The 22,102-nt window shown below is 49.1% G+C and overlaps 1 protein-coding gene across 1 annotated transcript; it reads left to right on the forward strand.

The window, feature by feature from the left end:
* The first annotated feature begins 20,146 nt into the window (after positions 1-20,146).
* On the forward strand, positions 20,147-21,145 carry LOC136303478 (olfactory receptor 14J1-like). Its single transcript, XM_066207141.1, has one exon. It carries the CDS (start codon positions 20,213-20,215, stop codon positions 21,143-21,145), a length of 933 nt encoding a protein of 310 aa, XP_066063238.1. The 5' UTR covers positions 20,147-20,212.
* The last annotated feature ends 957 nt before the right edge of the window (positions 21,146-22,102 follow it).

A 22,102-nucleotide genomic window follows, 5' to 3' on the forward strand; every position in this document is an offset into this window, starting at 1 on the left:
CCCAAAATCCCACCAAAATCCCCCCAAAAATCCTCCTAAAAATTCCATCAAAATCGTCCCAAAATTCCCCCCAGAAATTCCGCCAAAATCGCCCCAGAAATCCCCCCCCAGATCCCCCTGAAATCCCACAAAAATTCTCCCAAAATCCCACCAAAAATCCCCCAATATATCCTTACAAAATCCTCCCAAAATGCAAAAAAAAAAATCCCCAAAAATCCCCCCCAAAATCCCGAAAAATCTTCCGAAAAATCTCCAAAAAAATCCCCCAAAATCCCCTTAAAATCCCCAAAAATCCCCCAAAATCCCCCCCAAAATCCCCCCAAAATGCCCTCCAAAATCCTTCTAAATTCCTCCCCAAATCCACAAAAAATCCACGAAAAATACCTCCACAATCCCCTAAAAATACCCTCATAATCCCCTCAAAATCCCCCCAAAATCTCCAAAAAAATCCCCCCAAATATAGTCCCAAAAATTTCCCCAAACTTCCCCCAAATTTCCCAAAAATCCCCCCCAAAAACTCTGAAAAATCCCTCAAAAAATCCCCCAAAAAATCAACCAAAAATACCCCCAAAATTCCACAAAATCCCCAAAAAATCCTCCCAAAATCCACAAAAAGTCCTCCCAAAAATCCCTCCACACTCCCCCCAAAAATTCCCCCCAAAATCCCCTCAAAAATCCTCTGAAAAATTCCCTCCACATCCTACCAAAATCCATTAAAAATCTCTCAAAATTTCCCCCAAATTCCCCCCAAAATCCCCCTAAATTCCTCCCCAAAATACACAAAAAAGTCTCCCCAAAATCCCCCCAAAATCCCACCAAAAATCCTACTAAATATTCCCCCAAAATCCCATAAAATTCCCAAAAAAAATCCCCCAAAAAATCCCCCAAGTCACCGAAAACACCCCAAAATCCCCCCAAAAATCCCATCAAAATGCCACAAAAAAATCCAGCCAAAAATCTTCCCAAATCTCCACAAAAATCCAAGAAAAATCCTCCCAAAATCAAAAAAAAATCCCTCCCGAATCCCCCCAAAAATTCCCTACAAATGCCCCCAAAATCCCTCCAGAAATCCCCCCAATCACCCCAAAAATCACATAAAAATCCCCCCAAAATACCCCCGAAAATCACACAAAAGAGCCCCCCAAAAATTTCCTAAAATCCCCCCAAGACACCTCCAAAAATTCCCCAAAAATCCCCGCCAAAATCCCCCCTAAATTCCTCCCCACAAACTCCCTAAAATCCACAAAAAATCCCCCAAAACACCTGCAAAAATCCCCGCCCAAATCCCCCCAAATCTCCCCAAATCTACAAAAAATCCTTCCAAAATCCCCCCCAAAATCCCCCAAAAATCTCCAAAAAGTCCCCCCCCAAATTTCCCCAAATCCCCCCAAAAATCCCTAAAAAAAATCCCACCAAAATCCTCCAAAAAATCCCACCAAAATCCTCCTAAAATCCACAAAAAATCCCTCCTGAATCCCCCTAAAAATCCCGCCAACTGTAAGTTACTGTACAAAAAGATCTGCATCTCCTGGAGTTTTGTATTTGAGGTGCTTTGAGGTTTATTTACGCACCTCCCCCTTTGTTTCCTGGACAGGTTTTACGTGACAGTGGAGTGTTTGAGTACACATGGAAGGGAACTTTCAGTTTGGCTGGAACATTTGGATAATGCAACAGAAGACCAGAAGGAAGCAGTGATTCAGTTTTTGGAAAGGGTAACAGTGTTCAAATTAGCTGGATAAACAATGCAAAGAATAATGTTGGTGGGAACTAGAGATTTTGTTCTGTTGTTGAGAAACCTGTCAAAGACCAGTGAATGGATTCTCAGAAAAGCATTGTTTGGGGTTCTTTATACAGAGGTGGCATCATTCTTGACTCGAATGGGAGGACAGGAAAATTATTTGCAGGAAAATGCAATCCAAAAGGATCAGTTATTATTACAGAATTGTTGCTATAAGTGTAGAGAGCCGTATGTGTGGTATCTTTGTTCTCCTCTTTAGGTGCCAAAATTATCAGACCTCAGTGAATTGTGATCTTTTACAAGGAAAGCTGACACTTGCTGTTACTCTTCAGGATGTTGAATGCCCAGTGCTTCATTTCCAGTGCGGTCTCCCCAGGGACTCAGTCTGTGGTAGCAATCTAGATGCCAAATTGCAGTGGACCTTTCTGTTTTCCGCTCCCATGCAGAGCAGGAACCGTAGACAGAATGCTGCAGAAGTGATATGGAAGTTGTCCTTCTGAAACCTGCCCATCTTCCAACACCTTTTTGCACACGGTCTTTCTTAGCAGCATATGCTTCCCCTGCGCTTGACAGCCAGCGCACTTACCTTCCTCTCCACCTTTGCTGACAGATCCTGCTGAAGCTGGTGCCAGAGCCCTGCCCCTGCACAGACAAGGCAGCAGACCTGGTTCAGGAAGCCAGCATGCTCCAGGTCGCCGTGTTTAATTAAACAGGACTCTGATAAACTCAGCATCCCCATCTCTCACATTGATGGCATGTGGTGACTCCTCAAACACAATTCCACGACTCGGGACTACATTTTCTATCCCCAGTAAGCAAACTGGGGATGGATAACTATAGAGATCCTGTTAAGTAAGGACCTCCAGGACTCAGCCCTCCATGTGAACTTGGTATCAGAAGTAGAAGTTGGAGTTGCAGTTACCACTTTAACCCCCAAAAGTAATTTCTGATGTGGCTGTGCCACTTTAACAGTATTTGAAGTCTCTATTCATGCTCTTGCAGCAGCATTTTTGAACTAAAATGGAAATTTAGTCCTTCTGCCTGGGGCTGTTCATAGAATCGTGGAATCCCAGAATGGTTTGGATGGGGAGTCACCTTAAAGCTTGTCAGTTCCACCCCCTGCTATGGGCAGGGAGACCTTTCGGTAGCCCAGGGTGCTCCAAGCCCCATCCAGCCTGGCTTTGGGCACTGCTGGGGATCCGGGGGCAGCGACAGCTTCTCTGGGCAGCCTGTGCTGGACAGCAGCATTGACAGGCAGAGTGAAGTTCAGCTGTGATTTTTGTGTTGCACTTAACAATGTATTGCGTGACAAATGGGGCTTTCATCCTTTCTTTGACCTTTTTTTTTTTTTTTTTTTGGAGGAATTGAATTTTAAAAAAAAGCCTTGTATTCCTGGAGTGTTGCATTCTGCCTCTGTTGTTTTCCCAGTTAGTCTAGATCCTCTGCTTAGATTTTTTTTCTTCACTTAGATGTCCTGATTATATGGTGGATGTCCTGATCGAGGGCAGTGATGGCTTAGATGAAGAAATCGGGTTCTCTTTAAATGAAGATGTGATTGTCCAAACATTTCCTTTCAGTGCTGTTGTTCCTGCTGCGTTAGAAGCCAGGAATATGATGTTGCTTCAGTCTGAAACTGGAACAGGTTTTTTGGTTTAATGGGTCATTTCTACCAGTGGAGTGAGAAGTGGCATCATTTTTACCCATTTTTAATAATTTTTTTACCATTTATCATTTTTTAGCTTAAGGCATGACATTATCTTCCCTGCAAGCAGAAGGAGATTCAAATCCATGGTGTTTCTTGCTCAAGAGAGGCATTGAAGCTCTGTAGGTGCTTCTGCCATTTTTCCCTGACCTGAAGAGAAGAGACACTGTCCCTGCATGGACAGTCTGGATCTGGAGGTAGTTGGCTTCAGTATCACAGTGTTTTAAAGGACTGAGTGTGGAGACCAGGAGAGGAAAGTGGTTTCCATGGCTGTAGGCAGCTCTTCCGAGATCAGGGAGAGAGGACTGCGCTGTTAAATAGGAAATGGATGCATTTTCCAAAGAAAACTATTTCAGAAATGAAGCTCTGGTGGCAAAGTTCTGCCACCTCCTTGAAGAAAGTGCTGGAGTCACAGGGGCATCAGGTGGGCTTGGAGCAGGACTTGCCAACTCCACAGCACCTCACTGCGTTCTCAGTGTGTATTTGGCGATCGAGTAGCACCGGGGGTGGACTGAAAGGGGGGTGCACATTGGCAGGCACTCTGTCAGGAAAGTGTAGCAGTGAACAGGAGACCCGGTGATCCATTGCAGGGCGTAACTATGGAGGAACTAATGGGGCTTGGTAATTTTTTGAGAACAGAAGCAGAGGCAACTCTTGGTCCTTTTAAGTGTTGTGAAGTGATGCGCCTGGTGCGGCAGGCATTAGACAGAATTAAAGAGCCAGGTGGGATCTCTGCATATATGGGAATAAAGCAAGGAAGGGATGAGGCTTTTGGACCATTTATAGATAAAGTAACTAATGCAATTAACCAAGCAGGAGTTCCTGAGTTTATGAAAGGTACACTATTAAAACAGTGTGCGCTGCAAAATAGCAATCAGGCTACAAAGAATGTACTAAATACTCTAGGGGCCAATTGGTCTATAGAGGAAGCTCTGGAGTGAATGTCCAACATGCCCACGGGGAGTCAGGCTTTGGTAGTTGATGCTTTGAGAGAAATTGGAATAGGGTTGAAAAAACAAGCAGAGGGTACAACACAGCAGGTACTTGCCGCTCTTGCACCTTTACAAGCAATGGTAACCAGCACGCCGCGTCCAACCACTAGTGGCGGGATGCGGTGCTATCGATGTGGAGGAGCTGGTCACATACGGCGAAACTGCCAGGCAAACAATGTCTGGTGCCAAAACTGCCAATCGGACACACACAGTCTTCAGAGTCTGACGACGTCACTCGGGAAACGGGAAGACCGGCACGCCCCCCAGCCGCCACGCTCCGACACAAGTAGCTGCTGTGACCAACAACATGCAACAACCCTCCAGCCAGTCACCCCAGGAAGCCTCGGCTTGGACCTGGCAGCCGCAGTAAGGATAACTTTACTGACTACCCAACCGGCAAAAATACCAACGGGAATAAAAGGACCTATAGTAATAAAAGGACAAGCCATGGGAGCCCTGTTATTGGGTCGCTCATCTGCTACAATGATGGGACTGTTCGTTCTACCTGGAGTAATAGACACTGATTATACAGGGGAAATCTGTATCATGGACACACTAATACTCCCCCAATTCAAATTGAGAAGGGGCAACGTATAGCTCAGCTGGTACCTTTGCCACAACTTACTAAGGCTTTACCTCCACACCATGCTCAATCAAGAGGTGACCAAGGCTTTGGCTCCTCTGGAGGACTTACCCTGCTGACTATGGGCCTACACGATCGGCCAAGGCGTACGGTATCCATAGAATACCAAGGGGAGCAGAAAAGACTTGAAGGTCTTTTGGATACCGGTGCAGACACTAGCATAATTGCTCCAGAATACTGGCCGCAACATTGGCCACTGCAGTCGAGTACATCCAGTTACAGGGGTCGGTGGATTGACATTGGCACAAAAATTGCCATTACTATTGGTAAAGCTAGATAAAAAATTGGTGCAAACTGTGTTCTCAATTGTTGCTTTGCCTCTCACTGTGCAGTGTCTTATTGCCATGATGTCCTAGCCCAGCTGGGAGTGGTGTTGACTAACGAGTACAAACAGGGTTAAGTTTGGATAGCTAGCTAAAATTATTGGGTTTGAGTGCATGGCTATGTTCCATTGTCAAATTTGCTATAATAGTTAGTATAGTGATTTTTTTTTTAGCTGTATTGATTTTACCATGTTGTTGTTTGTGCTTACAAAAAAAATGATGCAAAAAATGATGGATACTGCATTTAATACCACCCTTCTTGTCCAACAGAAAAACGGGGGAAGTGTGGAGAGTGTGATTGATAACTGGCTAGCTGCAAAAGGTCAGGCAGACATGAGAGAGCTTTGCTGAGCACACAGGCACTCTCATGAGAACCAGCAAGGCAGTAAGCTTCGCATGTCCTTGAGCACAGCTGGGATACGATAACAAGACCTTGTAGCTGAAAGATATGAGGGAGAAGCACGGTAAAACTAAAACTTACTCAAACTATGTAACCACAAAGAAATGTAGAAAGAGGCATAGCTGACTTTTAGTCTGAGCACCAATCCTGAGCTTAACTTTTGCAATATGCATGAGCTTATTAGTGTTATTATAAAAGCATTGTGTGAATTAACAATAAACGAGCTTGGTTGACGACCACCTGGTGACTGCCTCTCCCTTCTCCAACACAAGCTCTGCTGCCCAGGAGGGTCCCGTAGTGCAGGGGTTTGCAGATGGACACGTAGCGGTCGTAGCACATGATGGTCAGGAGAGAAACCTCTGCTGAAATGAAAAACACAAACAGAAAGAGCTGTGCAGCACATCCTTCATAGGAGATGGTCCTGGTGTCCCAGAGGGAATTGTGCATGGCTTTGGGGACAGTGGTGCAGATGGAGCCCAGGTCGGTGAGGGCCAGGTTGAGCAGGAAGAAGAACATGGGGCTGTGCAGGTGGTGGCCGCAGGCTACGGCGCTGATGACGAGGCCGTTGCCCAGGAGGGCAGCCAGGGAGATGCCCAGGAAGAGGCAGAAGTGCAGGAGCTGCAGCTGCCGCGTGTCTGCCAATGGCAGCAGGAGGAAGTGGCTGATGGAGCTGCTGTTGGACATTTGCCGTGTCTGGCCATGGGGGCCTGTTCAAGGAGAAAAGATCAGTGACAGGTTAGGAGAAAGTTCTTTCAGTAAAATCAAAGCCTTTTCCCACAGACCATTCTTCTGTATCACACTGACAGCCTTTTGATTTTCTAGCAGATTTTCCTTAAACTCCAACTGGGGAGCCCTGGTTGGTGCTGGCTGAGTGGGTCTTCAGGTTCAGGGCAATTACATGCAGGGTTTTTACAATTCAGCCTTGCCGTGCAGACGTGAGAGGGGGACAGGGAACCTTGTCCTCGTGTTCCACTTTGAAACCCTGTTGATACAGAAGTCTCTGTCAGCTTGTACTCCCACTGCCAGTGACCAGGAATGGTAAAGTCTGTTTAAATGTTCTAGAGTTTTTTCAACAGCTTTTCTTCATCTCCACTTGACTATTTTTGATGTCAGAAACTCTCAGCATTTCTGCTGCTGCGCTCAGGGAGAACAGAGCAAGTTCTCTGAGGCAAGGTGGTGCATGGAGAATGAGGGGAGAAGGTCTGTCACCCTGTCCTGTTCCAGGATTCTCTGGGCTTTCACCTGTCCCCTACACAGGATGATCACCCTCCCATGTTTCCTTTAAAAACCGTCCTGACACTGCTTAGAGCTGATGGATCCACCACAGTCCACCCAATGTCCATCCTCTTCTCAAGGGCTCAGCCCCACATTTGTACCCAAGGACACACAGGACTCATTCCACCAACCCAACAGCATTTTCTCCATCACAGAACTTGTGTGTCTCACCGTGGGGCTTTCAGATAAGACAAAGATGCTACAGGGCAGGTTTGCATTGCGGAGGGAAGCTGGAAGCTTGGAAGGAAATCTCAGGGAGACTTTCAAGTGTCCTAATGATGGCACTGGATTAAATGAGATGGAGCTCCTTCCCTGGCTGCACTGACAGCTTGCCCAAAGCCGGGCACTGGGGACAGGGTCACCCTGAGCCAGCTGTGCCCCCTCCCAGAGCCCCCCAGTGCCAGGCAGCTGCTCCCAGCCCTGTGCTCTGCAGAGGGAACTGGGCCCGGGGCTGCAGAGCTGCCCCATGGCTCTGCTGCAGCTCTGCCTGCACAGGAGGGGCTTCATGCCTTGGACCCTCTCTTGGTTTGGGAAGACAGGTATCTGCTAGGTAATAAAAAAAACAACAACTGCAGTTTCTTTTGGGATGGAGAGTGTAACCCCCCCCCTCACTCTCTTTTTTTTCTTTTTTAATTATAAATTACAATCAGAGGCTCTTAGGCAAAGATTTGAGAAATTGGAATAGCAGTTTTTTATTAGTATGTTTTACAAAGAAAACAAACACAAAAAAACCCTCACCAAACAACTACAGCACTAATAATAAACGAAAACAGTACCAAGATCCTTGAGGGTTTTGTTTCACAAAACATAGGGCAGTTTGGTTTTGGTGTCTCTGCAGGATCCTCAGAGCACCAAGCTGAAACTTTTCCAGCCAGCAACAGCCGCTCCCTCTCTCCCCGAACGCCGAAAAAAGAAGAGCCCGCAGCTGTCTCAAGCTTTGTCTTTTACCTGCATTATCTCTTCCTTCTAACTTTGTCCACCTCTTTGTTTTGGTTAAGTACCCTCAAGTATCCAACACTTGGTCTCCTTGGTAACTTCTGGGGAAAAAATTCCTTAGAGAAAGAAGGAACAAACCTAACCCCCAACAGACCCCCAGCCCTGAGGGCAGAGGCTTGGCTGGGGGACAAGAGGGAGGGGGCTTGTTCCGAGGGAGGGGCTGCACTGGAAAGGATCCTCTGGAGATCTCTCCCTGCCACAGCATTTCTGGGTTTTGTTTTCTCTCATTGCCTGATCTTCTCTCTGCTTCCTGGAGGTATTTCCCTGTTCCTGATCTCTCCCTGCCAGCACTCACAGACCCCAAATCTCTGTGCACTCTCCTTGGCCCTACAGAAACCTGCCTGTTTGCAGGGCACTGGCTGGGGGCAGATTCTGTTTGGAGCTTGGAGAAAGGACAGGTCAGACTAAGCCTGATGGCTCCAGTGAAGGTGATGCTGGTGCTGTCCATGGGCAAAGGAGTGGATGAAAGCACTTTTGGGAACCCATGAATAGCACTGGAGGTATAGTTCAGATGCCTTAGGGACTTTTAAACATGAAGTTGTTTATTATTTTTCCCCCCCGTTCACCAGGAATAAGAAACTGAAAACAATGACTCAGTAAATTTTATCTTTATAAAAATTATTGTCCTGGAAATATTCCTGGAGTGAGCAGAAGCCCTGAGCATGTCCACATGCTTACAGCAGAGATAGTCTGAGTTGTCCTTACAGAATCCATAATGGGATGTTCCTGCTTTAGGAGATCATTGCAGGAGCTGCAGCTGCATTGTCCTGCAGCCAGAGGCTTCCAGTGTCAAGGGCTGGAAATGATTCTCGCCCAGTCAGTCCTCAGCATCTTCCCAGCCCTGAGTGATTGAAGCTCTCTGTGCCTGTGTGCTGTGCCCAGGGTGGCTGCAAGCAGTGCCCCAGCCCTGCTGGGCTGTGCACAGGAGCCACTTTGATGGAGAAATGCCTTTTTGAAGCTCATCTTGGTTGCCAGGAGGTGCCTCTGTGTCAGGAGCCCGGCCCAGCTCAGCAGCACAGACACAGCGCAAGGATGTTAATGAGCCTCTCAGGGATTTGCTGTTGTTTACATCAGACTCAGTCCCTGAGAGAGTGTTCAAAAAACTTCTCAAGGACTCAAAGTCAGATTAAAAACGCCGAAGTTTCTTGAAGTTTTAAATGGGTGCCATTGAGGGACACGCCTGAGAAAGTGTCCCCAGGTTCCAGTTAGAGCAGAACACCGCAGGCACTGATGACAGGTGGGGACAAACAAGGCAAAGGTGTCTCTGATGCTGAGCAAACCTGCATGTGTTTCAGGAATGCAAAAGGCCAAGGCCTGAGCTCCAGCCCCTGGCAAGGCAGATGCTGTCCCTTCCTGTGGTGGTTTTATGTTGGCTGAATTTTGTTTACTAGCTGGGATATAAGATTTTGGGAGAAAAAGCTGAAACAGGCTCAACCTAAAAGTAAAAACAGATAGATTTTATTAGCATACACTAAGAAAAGAGAAAAAGGAAAAATGAGACATTCAAACATCTTTCCACTTACCACAAACCGCTCACTTTCCCACTCAACAGAAAGAAAACTATGATTTTTAGCCAGTTGCAACTATTTCAACACAATCCTGCATCACCTTGGGAGAGGAGCCTCTCTAGAGTTTATGGAGATACGTGCCACAGGAAAAGGTCTGGTGGTTCTCATGGTCACAAATCTGCAACCACACGGAATTTTTGCAGATTCTGTGCAGTCCCACCCATATAACAGTTTCCCAAGCTGCTTATGGGCCTCTGCATGTTTGGGGTACCATTTTAAGAATGCTTTTCTAGTAAAAAGCAAGGATTCTCTTCTTCTTTCTCTAAAATCATCACTATCTCAAAAGAAAAAGAGACCTCCTTTTATGCCTAGGAGCCGGAACTTCAAAATTACTTCCTTTCTAGAAGCATCTTCGTCTCAAAGGCTGAGACTTCCTTATTTTTTCCCAGGAGCCGGGTATATTTTCTTTTCAAAATCCTAAATTAAATCTCATTCATATCAGTACATACAACTCTTTGACTAGAACTTGCGTTCTCCCAAACAGCATTATAATAATCTATTTTTCTGTAATTCACATCCAGAGAAGTCTGGTCAGAAATATCCACTTCTTCCAATAATCTGGAACAGTTGGATGGGTGGGCAGAGTCTAACAAAATGAAGTTTAATGAGTCCATGTGTCGATTCCTGCATTTTGGCCACAATAACCCCCTGCAGCATTATAGGCTGGGGACGGTGTAGCGGGACAGTGCCCAGGCAGAAAGGGCCCTGGGGGTTAGCTTCAAGATCCCCCATTTCCTCTGGGACAACTTCCCCTTGTTCAAACTGTCCTGCTCTGACACCAGCCTGCTTTGGGAAACAGACTCTGTCTTCTTACCGTGTGTCGTGCTGGGCTCCTTATGTTTGACTCTGGCATTTGACATCTGCGTCCTTTTCTGTGTTCTGCATCTTCCAGCAGCCTCTGGGAGGAAGAAAGCTTTGACCACGTGTTCTTCCCATCCCGTCACCTTATCCATTGCCCGTGGGAGCTGCATTGCTCTCTGCACGTGTCCTGCAGAAGATGTTTCCTTGAGGACCAACAGAACTGGAGCTCTGCTGAACACAGTCCTGTTCCCGTTCCTAAATCCATTCATCTGCAGCCTTGGGAACACATCTGTGATCCTGGCCCTGAACAAATCCATTGCCAGGCCAAGAACAAAGCCTTTCCTCTAAGCATGGTGCATTTCTGGAAAGCCATCCCAAGGATCTGGTATCATCTGTTACACAAAACCAGTGCCTGTGTGTGCAGCCTCCAAACACGGCTGCCTCAGGAGATTGATGCTCCTGCTGGGTTGTGTCAGGTTAAGAGAGAAGAGACTCATCTGCACTCCCAGACAGGGCACCAACAATGGCAGCAGGACAAACTCAGTTCATTCTCTGCCCAGGCTGCTCCCGGGCCCATCTCAGGAGAGCCACCAGCTCATTAAGAGCCCATCTCTGGAAGAGAAGAGCTCAGAGGAACAGTGGCAAGTGACAATCCAAATTACAGCTCCTGAGCGATGGACACCTTGTCCCAGCTCCTTTCCTGGGACAGCCATCAGCCCTGCTTTGAAACCCCAAAGTTTGAAACCCCAAAGTCACCCTCCCAGTAAAGAAAGACTTTCTCCTGTGCAGTCTAAACCCTCCCTGGTACAGCTTTGAACCATTCTCACACGTTCCATCCCAGGATATCAGGGAGAAGAGAAAGGGAAATGCAGGGCAGAGCCAGGGGGGCAGTGAGATGGGAGTGTGCAGCCTGCAGGGACACAGCAGCAGCTGTGGGACAGCGCAGGACAAGCTGTGCTGGACATGGCCAAGGGCCCGGCAGGGCTGGCAGTGCCCAGGAGAAGCCAAGTCTTGGTGCCCTGGGGCACAGCAGGGTCTGTGCCACCAAGGGCTGGGAGGGGACACCTTGTCCTGAGGCCCTGGGGCCTCCTGGCACAGCCCCAGCAAGGCTGGGCACTGTCACCCCCTTGTCCTGCCCTCAGCATCCCCCCACATCCCAGTGGCCCCAGGGATCTGCGGGGACCAGTCCCTGGGGAGCCTTGGTCAGGAATGGCCCTGGGGGGCTCCTCAGTGCTCCCAGGGACTGCAGGTTTTTCAAAGCACTTTGGGTTTTGCTTTTGCCTGGGAGTCTCTGAGGAGTTTGTGCAATCACGGCCTCCAATTATCTGCTGTAATTAGTCCCTCGAGATGTTTTGTCACTAACAACACTCAGTGGGGCTCATTAATGCCTCAAGTTACTCAAGAGTCATTGAATTTTTGACACTGAATCACTCTGAGAGGTTTGTGCAGTCATGGCCTCCAATTATCTGCTGTAATTAGTCCCTAGAGAGGCTTTGTACTGACACTCAGTGGGGCTCATTAATGCTCTGAGATACTCAATGTCTTTTAAGGTACTTTGGGTTTTCCTTCCCACACTCCGTCTCTGAGAGGTTTTTGGGCACTCTTGGCCTCCAGTTCTCTCCTCCAAGGAGTCCATGAGGAGCCTGTGTTGGGGATGGACCTCAGTGGGACCCAGGAATGCTTTGAGACACGTTGGGTTTTTCCTCTGACTTGGACTCCTGGAAAGGTTTGTGCCATCTCCTCTCAGGCCCTGAGGGCTCAGCACCAAATGCACCATGGGGCTCTTTGGGATCAAGCAAGTCCTGACAAACCACGGCTCTGCCTTGATTTCCCTCTGCTCTGGTGCAGTTCATTAGGAAGGTTTTCTACTGCAGTTATGGAGAAAGGTTTCAAAGAGCTTCTAAGAAATTCACATTCCTGTTATAAAGGGTGTGTTTTATTACTGTTCTCTTTAGAGGAGAGGTGATTGCAGCATTCTGTGATTGATATTGATCCAGGGCCTCTCCTCCGAAGGCCTGGCCTGGCCAGAGAAGCTGTGCCTTGAGGTCTGACCCAGTATGGATAACATTCCCCAAGCCCATCCTGCCTGTCCTCACTCACCTGGGACCTGCTTTGCTCAGAGAGCTGCCTGCACTCAGGCAAAAAGGGCTTTTCTATTTTTGAAGCAATGTAAAACTCGTAATTTTCCCCACTGAAAACAGACACACTCCTCAAGTGTGTGCCAGCCCAAGGGGCCACCAAAACCACTCCAGCCCTGCCCTGGGCCGGCTGTGAGGGTGGATCAGCATCCCAACCCGCCCTGGGCCACTGCAAGGGGCTGTGGCCATGGACACACTGGGACAAACTGGGGACAATGGCAACAGCGTGGGGAAGACTGGGGGATACTGGGGCGTGCTATGGAAGATACTAGGGGGAACTGGAAGGGAATGGGAGTGAACTCAGGTGTATTGGGAGGGACTGGGCTGTACTGGTGATGAAATGGGCTGTAAAGGGGGGGACTGAAGGGGCACTGGGGCAGAACTGGGCTGTACTGGGGATGAACTGGGCTGTACTGGGAAGGACTAGAGGGGTTGAATCGGCTGTTCCCGCCTCCGCAAACTCCCATTTGCCGAGGCTCCCGCCCATCACCGCCAGCACCCAATCAGTGCCAGGAAACCGGGGCCTCGGGGCGGTGCCTGGTGTCGGTGCCACGTGTCGGTTTTGCCTTCAACTCCCGTCATGCACCGCGGCCCAATTGAGCCCCATTGCAGCCCGGACTACAATGCCCGTCATGCCCCGCGCTCCACAGAACCCCGCCCCCGTATCCCCCCTCCCCCCTATGTGTCCCCTACGTTTCCCCCAGACCCTCCAGCATCCCTAAGTGCCCCCTCAGTATTTATTTGGAACCCCCCAAAATCGTCCCCGACTCCCCTGACTGCTCCCAACCCCAGAGATGCCCGTTAGAGCCACTTCTGGGAATTCATCTCCGATCATCCCCCGTGCTCTCAGAGCTCTGCCCAACACAGTCTCGCGCCGAAAATTCCTGCTGTGCCCCGTGTCCTAAAGCGCCCGGTTCGAGCTCCCCAAGTTCCCCCCAATTCCTCCCGAACCGCACACGTTCCCCCCGAGGGCCTCAAGTCGCGACTCGGACGCAGAAGTGTCCGCCAAGCGCCTTCCCGGGCCCGCCACAGCTCGGCTTTATGCACTTCCGGGACTACAGCTCCCAGCATGCTCCGCGGCGCACACAGAGCCCTATTCCAGCCGTGACTCCATCTCCCGTCATGCCCCGCGCCCCACCGACAGCCATTGAAACCACGCCTCGAACTCCCGTGATGCTCCGCGGCCCCGTTACACCGTGTTCTACCCGCGCCTACAACTCCCATCATCCCCCGCGCCCCAGAGAGTCCCCTCAGGGCTCCCAAGTGCCCGCCCGGACCCCGAAGGGCCCCAGATTCCCCTCCCTGACCTCCAAGTGCCCACCCGGCTCCCCCAGATGTCCTTCAGACCCCAAATTTTCTTCAGATTCCATCCCCAGGTTTAGAACTGCCCCAAATGTGCCCCAGAAATGTCTCCGTGGACCCCAAAGTGGCCCCTTTTACCCTGTCTGAGAAAACGATAAGGAGGATGACAAAAGGAGTAAAAATAGGACTAATTAGCCTAAATAGGGAGGAATCAATAGCCAGATGTTGTCAATGAATTAATGAAGGGAATTGTGTAACTTAGAACCAATGACCAATAATTTTTTGGTTGCTAAAACTGTATCGATTTTTAAAATAAATGTAAAACTTAGGTAAAAACATATATAATAATATTTTATATATTTATATATATTACTATAATTGCCTTATAATTTTTTTAAAAAAGAAAAATTCATAATTTACAAAAATAATTTCAGATGTCAGTCCTTGGTGGATGATTTCAGACACGGTGAGGTTGGGGTGAGGAGCAGGTTGTCCAAACAGGGTCAGCCTGCAAGGGGCTCATTCTCCATGCCCAGACCTCCTAAGGAGACACTCAGCATTAAGATCACTTGGGGAATGTTTCTTTCACCTCTTCAATGGACTGAAAAATAAAAAAAAAATGCAGCCTTGATTAGAAAAAAAATCAGGAGGTGCACTTTGAAATTTTCCTCCATAAGAGAACTCCAAACTGGCTCCAAACAGCTGCACAAGCCCTGGAGACAAAGACAAGTGAAGGAAGAAAAGGAGGTCGTGACTGCTTTCTGGATTTGAATCAGCCCCATGCTGGATTTGGGGCTGAGTCCAGAAGCTCCAGGCACTGAGAGAAGGTTGAAGAAGCTGCTCAAGGAGGCAGAAGCAAAACTCCAAGTCCCTTGGAGCATCCCTGGGCCCCACTGAGGGCAGGGAGTGCCAAAGGCTCCCCAGGGACTGCTGAGAGCAGATCCTTGAGGCCAGGATTGCAGGGAGCCGCAGGCTGTGAGCAGGGAACTGCAATGCTGAGCAAGGCCTGGGCTGGTTGGAGGCAGCAGAAAGGCCAAGCCCTGAGCCCAGGCCTGGCACAGCAGGGCCTGTCCCTCCCGGGTGGCTCGGGGCTGCTTGTGGGGCAGTGGGATGGGAGGGGCAGCAAGGACAAATGGCACAAAGCTGTGTGACACTCCCGATCCTCATGGCACTGCGGGCCAGTGTGACACAGCAGGGCCTCATGGAAACAAGAGGCCGTAATGAGCCTGCGGGGCTGTAACACCCCAGAACACTGAAATAATGGGGGTACCCAAAGGTTCTCTTACTCGAGTTTGGTGCACAAGGAGAAATGCCAAGCAGATAGTCTCAGGATGAACAGATGCACAGAATATTCTTATTTGCAAGGAACAGTCAAGGATCATAAGTCCAACTCTTATGTGAATGGCACACAGAGGGACTGAACCCACAACCTTAGTGATATTAGCACCATACTTTAACCAACTGAGCTAAGAGGTCAAAGCAACACACAGCTCTACTGGCAAAATAGAGAAAATCAAGGAACTTGGAAAACCATTTAATAAAACATCCAACTCAAAATAAAACTCTTATCATAGCAGTAGCTTCATTGACTTAGCCCATTTGACCTGGAAACCTTTACAGAATTACAGAATGACAAAATTACTAGATTGGAAGAGACCTCCAAGATCATTGAGTTCAACCCATGTCCCAACACCTCACCTAAGCCATGGCACCTAGTGCCACATCCAGTCTTTTTTAAAACACATCCAGAGATGATGATGCCACCACCTCTCCAGTCAGATCATTCCAGAACTTTATCACCCTTTCCGTAAAAATCTTTTTCCTAATTTCCAACCTATATTTCCCTTTGTGCAGCCTTAAGACTCTGTCCTCTCATTCTGTCAGTGGCTGCCTGGAGAAAGAGACCGAGCCCCACCTGACTACAAACACCTTTCAGGGAGTTGTAGAGAGTGATAAGGTCATTTCTGAGTCTCCTTTTTTCTCCAGGCTAAACAACCCCAGCTCCCTCAGTCGTTCCTCACAGGAGTTGTGTTCCAAGCCCCTCACCAGCCTTGTTGCCTCCTCTGGACACATTTAAGCATCTCAAGGTTATTCTTAACTGAGGGCCCAGAACTGGACACAGCACTCGAGGTGTGGCCTCAGCAGTGCCGAGTACAGGAGAAGAATGACCTCCCTGCTCCTGCTGGCCACACCATTCCTGATCCAGGCCAGGTGCCATTGGCCTTCTTGGCCACCTGGGCACACTGCTGCCTCATGTTCAGTTGGCTGTCGACCAGAACCCCCAGGGCCCTTTCTGCCTGGGCACTGTCCAGCCACACCGTCCCCAGCCTAGAGCACTGCAGGGGTTATTGTGGCCAAAATGCAGGACTCAGCACTTGGACTTAATAAACTTCACCTTGCTGCACTCTGCCCACCCATCCAACTGTTCCAGGTCTCTCTGCAGAGCCCTCCTACCTGCCAACAGATCGACAAATGTTCCCAGCTTAGTGTCATCTAAAAATTTACTAATAAGAGATTCAATAGCCCCATCCATGTCGTCAATACAAATGTTGAACAGAGCTGGCCCCAGCACAGACCCCTGAGGAACACTCCTGGTGACTGGCTGCCAGCTGGATGCAGCACCCTTCCCCACCACTCTCTGGGCCCGGCCATGCAGCCAGTTGTTAACCCAGCAAAGAGTGCTCCTGTTCAAGCCGTGGGCTGCCAGCTTTTCCAGGAGCGTGCTGTGGGAGACAGTGCCTAAGGCCTTGCTGAAGTCCCAACAGACAACATCCACAGCCTTTCCCACATCCACCAGGCGGGTCGCCTGGTCAGAAAAGGAGATCAGGTTGCTCAAACATGACTTACCTATCCTAAACCCGTGCTGGCTGATGGAGGAGAGAATTTTGAAAATTCTTCTCTGGAGCTCCAGGGAGCTAATCCAAGTTTGAGTTGCTTTAGATCAGACCAGGGGTGGAGGAGGGTCATCCATCAGTGTTCTTGAGCATGATTCTTCTCCACGCTCCCCCTGCTATCACTTTCAGCCTTAAAGTTCTGGGAGTCAGCTGGAGAAGGAGAAAAAAAAAAAAAAAGGACTTTAGGCAAAGACATTAACCTTTTTCCTTCCTTCATAGAAGACAGAGTGATTTGAAATGTAAGGAGAGAGTATGAGACAAAAGTTAGCACAAGAACTGATAAAGACTATTGGAAGAAGTGGATGTTTCTGACCAGACTTCTCTGGATGTGAATTACAGAAAAATAGATTATTATAATGCTGTTTGGGAGAACGCAAGTTCTAGTCAAACAGTTGTATGTACTGATATGAATGAGATTTAATTTAGGATTTTGAATAGAAAATATACCCGGCTCCTGGGAAAAAATGAGGAAGTCTCAGCCTTTGAGACGAAGATGCTTCTAGAAAGGAAGTAATTTTGAAGTTCCGGCTCCTAGGCATAAAAGGAGGTCTCTATTTCTTTTGAGATAGTGATGATTTTAGAGAAAGAAGAAGAGAATCCTTGCTTTATACTAGAAAAGCATTCTTAAAATGGTACCCCAAACATGCAGAGGCCCATAAGCAGCTTGGGAACCTGTTATATGGGTGAGACTGCACAGAATCTGCAAAAATTCCGTGTGGTTGCAGATTTGTGACCATGAGAACCACCAGACCTTTTCCTGTGGCACGTATCTCCATAAACTCTAGAGAGGCTCCTCTCCCAAGGTGATGCAGGATTGTGTTGAAATAGTTGCAACTGGCTAAAAATCATAGTTTTCTCTCTGTTGAGTGGGAAAGTGAACGGTTTGTGGTAAGTGGAAAGATGTTTGAATGTCTCATTTTTCCTTTTTCTCTTTTCTTAGTGTATGCTAATAAAATCTATCTGTTTTTACTTTTAGGTTGAGCCTGTTTGAGCTTTTTCTCCCAAAATCTTATCTCCCAGCTAGTAAAGAAAATTCAGCAAACATAAAACCACCACAGGAAGGGACAGCATCTGCCTTGCCAGGGGCTGGAGCTCAGGCCTTGGCCTTTTGCATTCCTGAAACACATGCAGGTTTGCTCAGCATCAGAGACACCTTTGCCTTGTTTGTCCCCACCTGTCATCAGTGCCTGCGGTGTTCTGCTCTAACTGGAACCTGGGGACACTTTCTCAGGCGTGTCCCTCAATGGCACCCATTTAAAACTTCAAGAAACTTTGGCGTTTTTAATCTGACTTTGAGACCTTGAGAAGTTTTTTGAACACTCTCTCAGGGACTGAGTCTGATTTAAACAACAGCAAATCCCTGAGAGGCTCATTAACATCCTTGCGCTGTGTCTGTGCTGCTGAGCTGGGCCGGGCTCCTGACACAGAGGCACCTCCTGGCAACCAAGATGAGCTTCAAAAAGGCATTTCTCCATCAAAGTGGCTCCTGTGCACAGCCCAGCAGGGCTGGGGCACTGCTTGCAGCCACCCTGGGCACAGCACACAGGCACAGAGAGCTTCAATCACTCAGGACTGGGAAGATGCTGAGGACTGACTGGGCGAGAATCATTTCCAGCCCTTGACACTGGAAGCCTCTGGCTGCAGGACAATGCAGCTGCAGCTCCTGCAATGATCTCCTAAAGCAGGAACATCCCATTATGGATTCTGTAAGTACAACTCAGACTATCTCTGCTGTAAGCATGTGGACATGCTCAGGGCTTCTGCTCACTCCAGGAATATTTCCAGGACAATAATTTTTATAAAGATAAAATTTACTGAGTCATTGTTTTCAGTTTCTTACTCCTGGTGAACGGGGGGGATAAATAATAAACAACTTCATGTTTAAAAGTCCCTAAGGCATCTGAACTATACCTCCAGTGCTATTCATGGGTTCCCAAAAGTGCTTTCATCCACTCCTTTGCCCATGGACAGCACCAGCATCACCTTCACTGGAGCCATCAGGCTTAGTCTGACCTGTCCTTTCTCCAAGCTCCAAAAAGAACCTGCCCCCAGCCAGTGCCCTGCAAACAGGCAGGTTTCTGTAGGGCCAAGGAGAGTGCACAGAGATTTGGGGTCTGTGAGTGCTGGCAGGGAGAGATCAGGAACAGGGAAATACCTCCAGGAGAAAAATCTCCAGGAAGCAGAGAGAAGATCAGGCAATGAGAGAAAACAAAACCCAGAAATGCTGTGGCAGGGAGAGATCTCCAGAGGATCCTTTCCAGTGCAGCCCCTCCCTCGGAACAAGCCCCCTCCCTCTTGTCCCCCAGCCAAGCCTCTGCCCTCAGGGCTGGGAGTCCAAGGCATGAAGCCCCTCCTGTGCAGGCAGAGCTGCAGCAGAGCCATGGGGCAGCTCTGCAGCCCCGGGCCCAGTTCCCTCTGCAGAGCACAGGGCTGGGAGCAGCTGCCTGGCACTGGGGGGCTCTGGGAGGGGGCACAGCTGGCTCAGGGTGACCCTGTCCCCAGTGCCCGGCTGTGGGCAATGCTGTCAGTGCAGCCAGGGAAGGAGCTCCATCTCATTTAATCCAGTGCCATCATTAGGACACTTGAAAGTCTCCCTGAGATTTCCTTCCAAGCTTCCAGCTTCCCTCCACAATGCAAACCTGCCCTGTAGCATCTTTGTGTTATCTGAAAGCCCCACGGTGAGACACACAAGTTCTGTGATGGAGAAAATGCTGTTGGGTTGGTGGAATGAGTCCCGTGTGTCCTTGGGTACAAATGTGGGGCTGAGCCCTTGAGAAGAGGATGGACATTGGGTGGACTGTGGTGGATCCATCAGCTCTCAGCAGTGTCAGAATGGTTTTTAAAGGGAACTTGGGAGGGTGATCATCCTGTGTAGGGGACAGGTGAAAGCCCAGAGAATCCTGGAACAGGACAGGGTGACAGAGGTCCTCCCCTCATTCTCCATGCACCACCTTGCCTCAGAGAACTTGCTCTGTTCTCCCTGAGCGCAGCAGCAGAAATGCTGAGAGTTTCTGACATCAAAAATAGTCAAGTGGAGATGAAGAAAAGCTGTTGAAAAAGCTCTAGAACATTTAAACAGACTTTACCATTCCTGGTCACTGGCAGTGGGAGTACAAGCTGACAGAGACTTCTGTATTAATAGGGTTTCAAAGTGCAACACGAGGACAAGGTTCCCTGTCCCCCTCTCACGTCTGCATGGCAAGGCTGAATTATAAAAACCCTGCATGTAATTGCCCTGAACCTGAAGACCCACTCAGCCAGCACCAACCAGGGCTCCCCAGTTGCAGTTTAAGGAAAATCTGCTAGAAAATCAAAAGGCTGTCAGTGTGATACAGAAGAATGGTCTGTGGGAAAAGGCTTTGATTTTACTGAAAGAACTTTCTCCTAACCTGTCACTGATCTTTTCTCCTTGAACAGGCCCCCATGGCCAGACACAGCAAATGTCCAACAGCAGCTCCATCAGCCACTTCCTCCTGCTGCCATTGGCAGACACGCGGCAGCTGCAGCTCCTGCACTTCTGCCTCTTTCTGGGCATCTCCCTGGCTGCCCTCCTGGGCAACGGCCTCGTCATCAGCGCCGTAGCCTGCGGCCACCACCTGCACAGCCCCATGTTCTTCTTCCTGCTCAACCTGGCCCTCACCGACCTGGGCTCCGTCTGCACCACTGTCCCCAAAGCCATGCACAATTCCCTCTGGGACACCAAGACCATCTCCTATGAAGGATGTGCTGCTCAGCTCTTTCTGTTTGTCTTTTTCATTTCAGCAGAGTATTCCCTCCTGACCATCATGTGCTACGACCGCTACGTGTCCATCTGCAAACCCCTGCACTACGGGACCCTCCTGGGCAGCAGAGCTTGTGCCCACATGGCAGCAGCTGCCTGGGCCAGTGCCTTTCTCAATGCTCTGCTGTACACGGCCAATACATTTTCCTTGCCCCTGTGCCATGGCAATGCTCTGGGCCAGTTCTTCTGTGAAATCCCACACATCCTCAAGCTTTCCTGCTCACACTCCAAACTCAGGGACCATGGGCTCATTGTGCTAAGTGCTGCTCTATATTTTGGCTGTTTTGTGTTCATGGTTTTCTCCTATGTGCAGATCTTCAGGGCTGTGCTGAGGATCTCCTCTGAGCAGGGACGGCACAAAGCCTTTTCCACCTGCCTCCCTCACCTGGCTGTGCTCTCCCTGTTCCTCAGCGCTGGCACATTTGCCTACCTGAAGCCCTCCTCCATCTCTTCCCCATCCCTGGATCTGGCACTGTCAGTTCTGTACTCGGTGGTGCCTCCAGCCCTGAACCCCGTCATCTACAGCCTGAGGAACCAGGAGCTCAAGGCTGCAATGTGGAAACTGATGACTAGGCAAGTTCAGAAACATTAATCTGCTGCCCAGTTCTTGCAAATCATTTGTAATAAAGGTCATCTTTGATACATCTTGTTGCTTTGCTTGCAGTTGTTTTTTTTTTTTCCTGTGATTAATTTTCAATTATGGTCACAAAGCAAGGCCACTGTGTGTGCCCTGACTTGTTTTGTTTCACTCCATATTTTCTGTGGTCAAAAGACTGTGTCAATGAGGAGCTGTGCACTCAGTAGCTTTAAACGAACTAAAGGATCTCCCAGAAAAGTTTTCACTGGAGATCCCTTGTTTTGTTCCCTTCCTTTGCAGCTGCAGCAGCAATGTCTGTGTGCAGAGCTGGGGACAGATCAGTGCTGGCACAGCAGCTCTGCCCCAGCTGGCCACACCATTCCTGATCCAGGCCAGGAGCCATTGGCCTTCTTGGCCACCTGGGTACACTGCTGCCTCATGTCCAGCCTGCTGTCCAGCAGTCCCCTCAGGTCTGTTTCTGTCTGGCCCTGTCCAGCCACTCTGTCCCCAGCCTGTAGCACTGCAGGGGTTATTGTGGCTAAAGTGCAGGACCCGGCCCTTGGTCTTGTTAAACCTCCCATTGCTGGATTTGGGCCCTGGATCCATTCTGTCCAGGGCCCTGTGCAGAGCCCTCCTACCCTCCAGCAGATCCACACTCACACCCAGCTTGGTGTCAGCTGCAAATTTGCTGATGGTGGACTCAATCCCCTCATCCAGACCATCAATGCAAATATTGAAATCCACACTGGCTGGGTCTGATCCCTCGGCCATCCTGTGGGTGCCGTGTGATGGCACTCAAGGTGATCTGTTCCATAACCTTGCTGGGCACCGAGGTCAGGCTGACAGGCCTGGAGTTCCCCAGATCCTCCTGCCAGCCCTTCTTGGGGATGGGCTCACATTGGCACCTCCAGTCCTCTGGGACCTCCCTGGGGAGCCAGGACTGATGAGAAATGATGGAGAGCAGCTTGGGGA

The sequence above is a fragment of the Chamaea fasciata genome, unplaced genomic scaffold (genome assembly GCF_029207755.1).
Source record: "Chamaea fasciata isolate MVZ Bird 193981 ecotype frontalis unplaced genomic scaffold, bChaFas1.0.hap1 SCAF_35, whole genome shotgun sequence".
Taxonomy (NCBI): Eukaryota; Metazoa; Chordata; class Aves; order Passeriformes; family Sylviidae; genus Chamaea; species Chamaea fasciata.

What these genes read in the sequence shown, in the direction of transcription:
- LOC136303478 (XM_066207141.1), top strand. Translation starts at nt 20,213, where the DNA reads ATGTCCAACAGCAGCTCCATCAGCCACTTCCTCCTGCTGCCATTGGCA.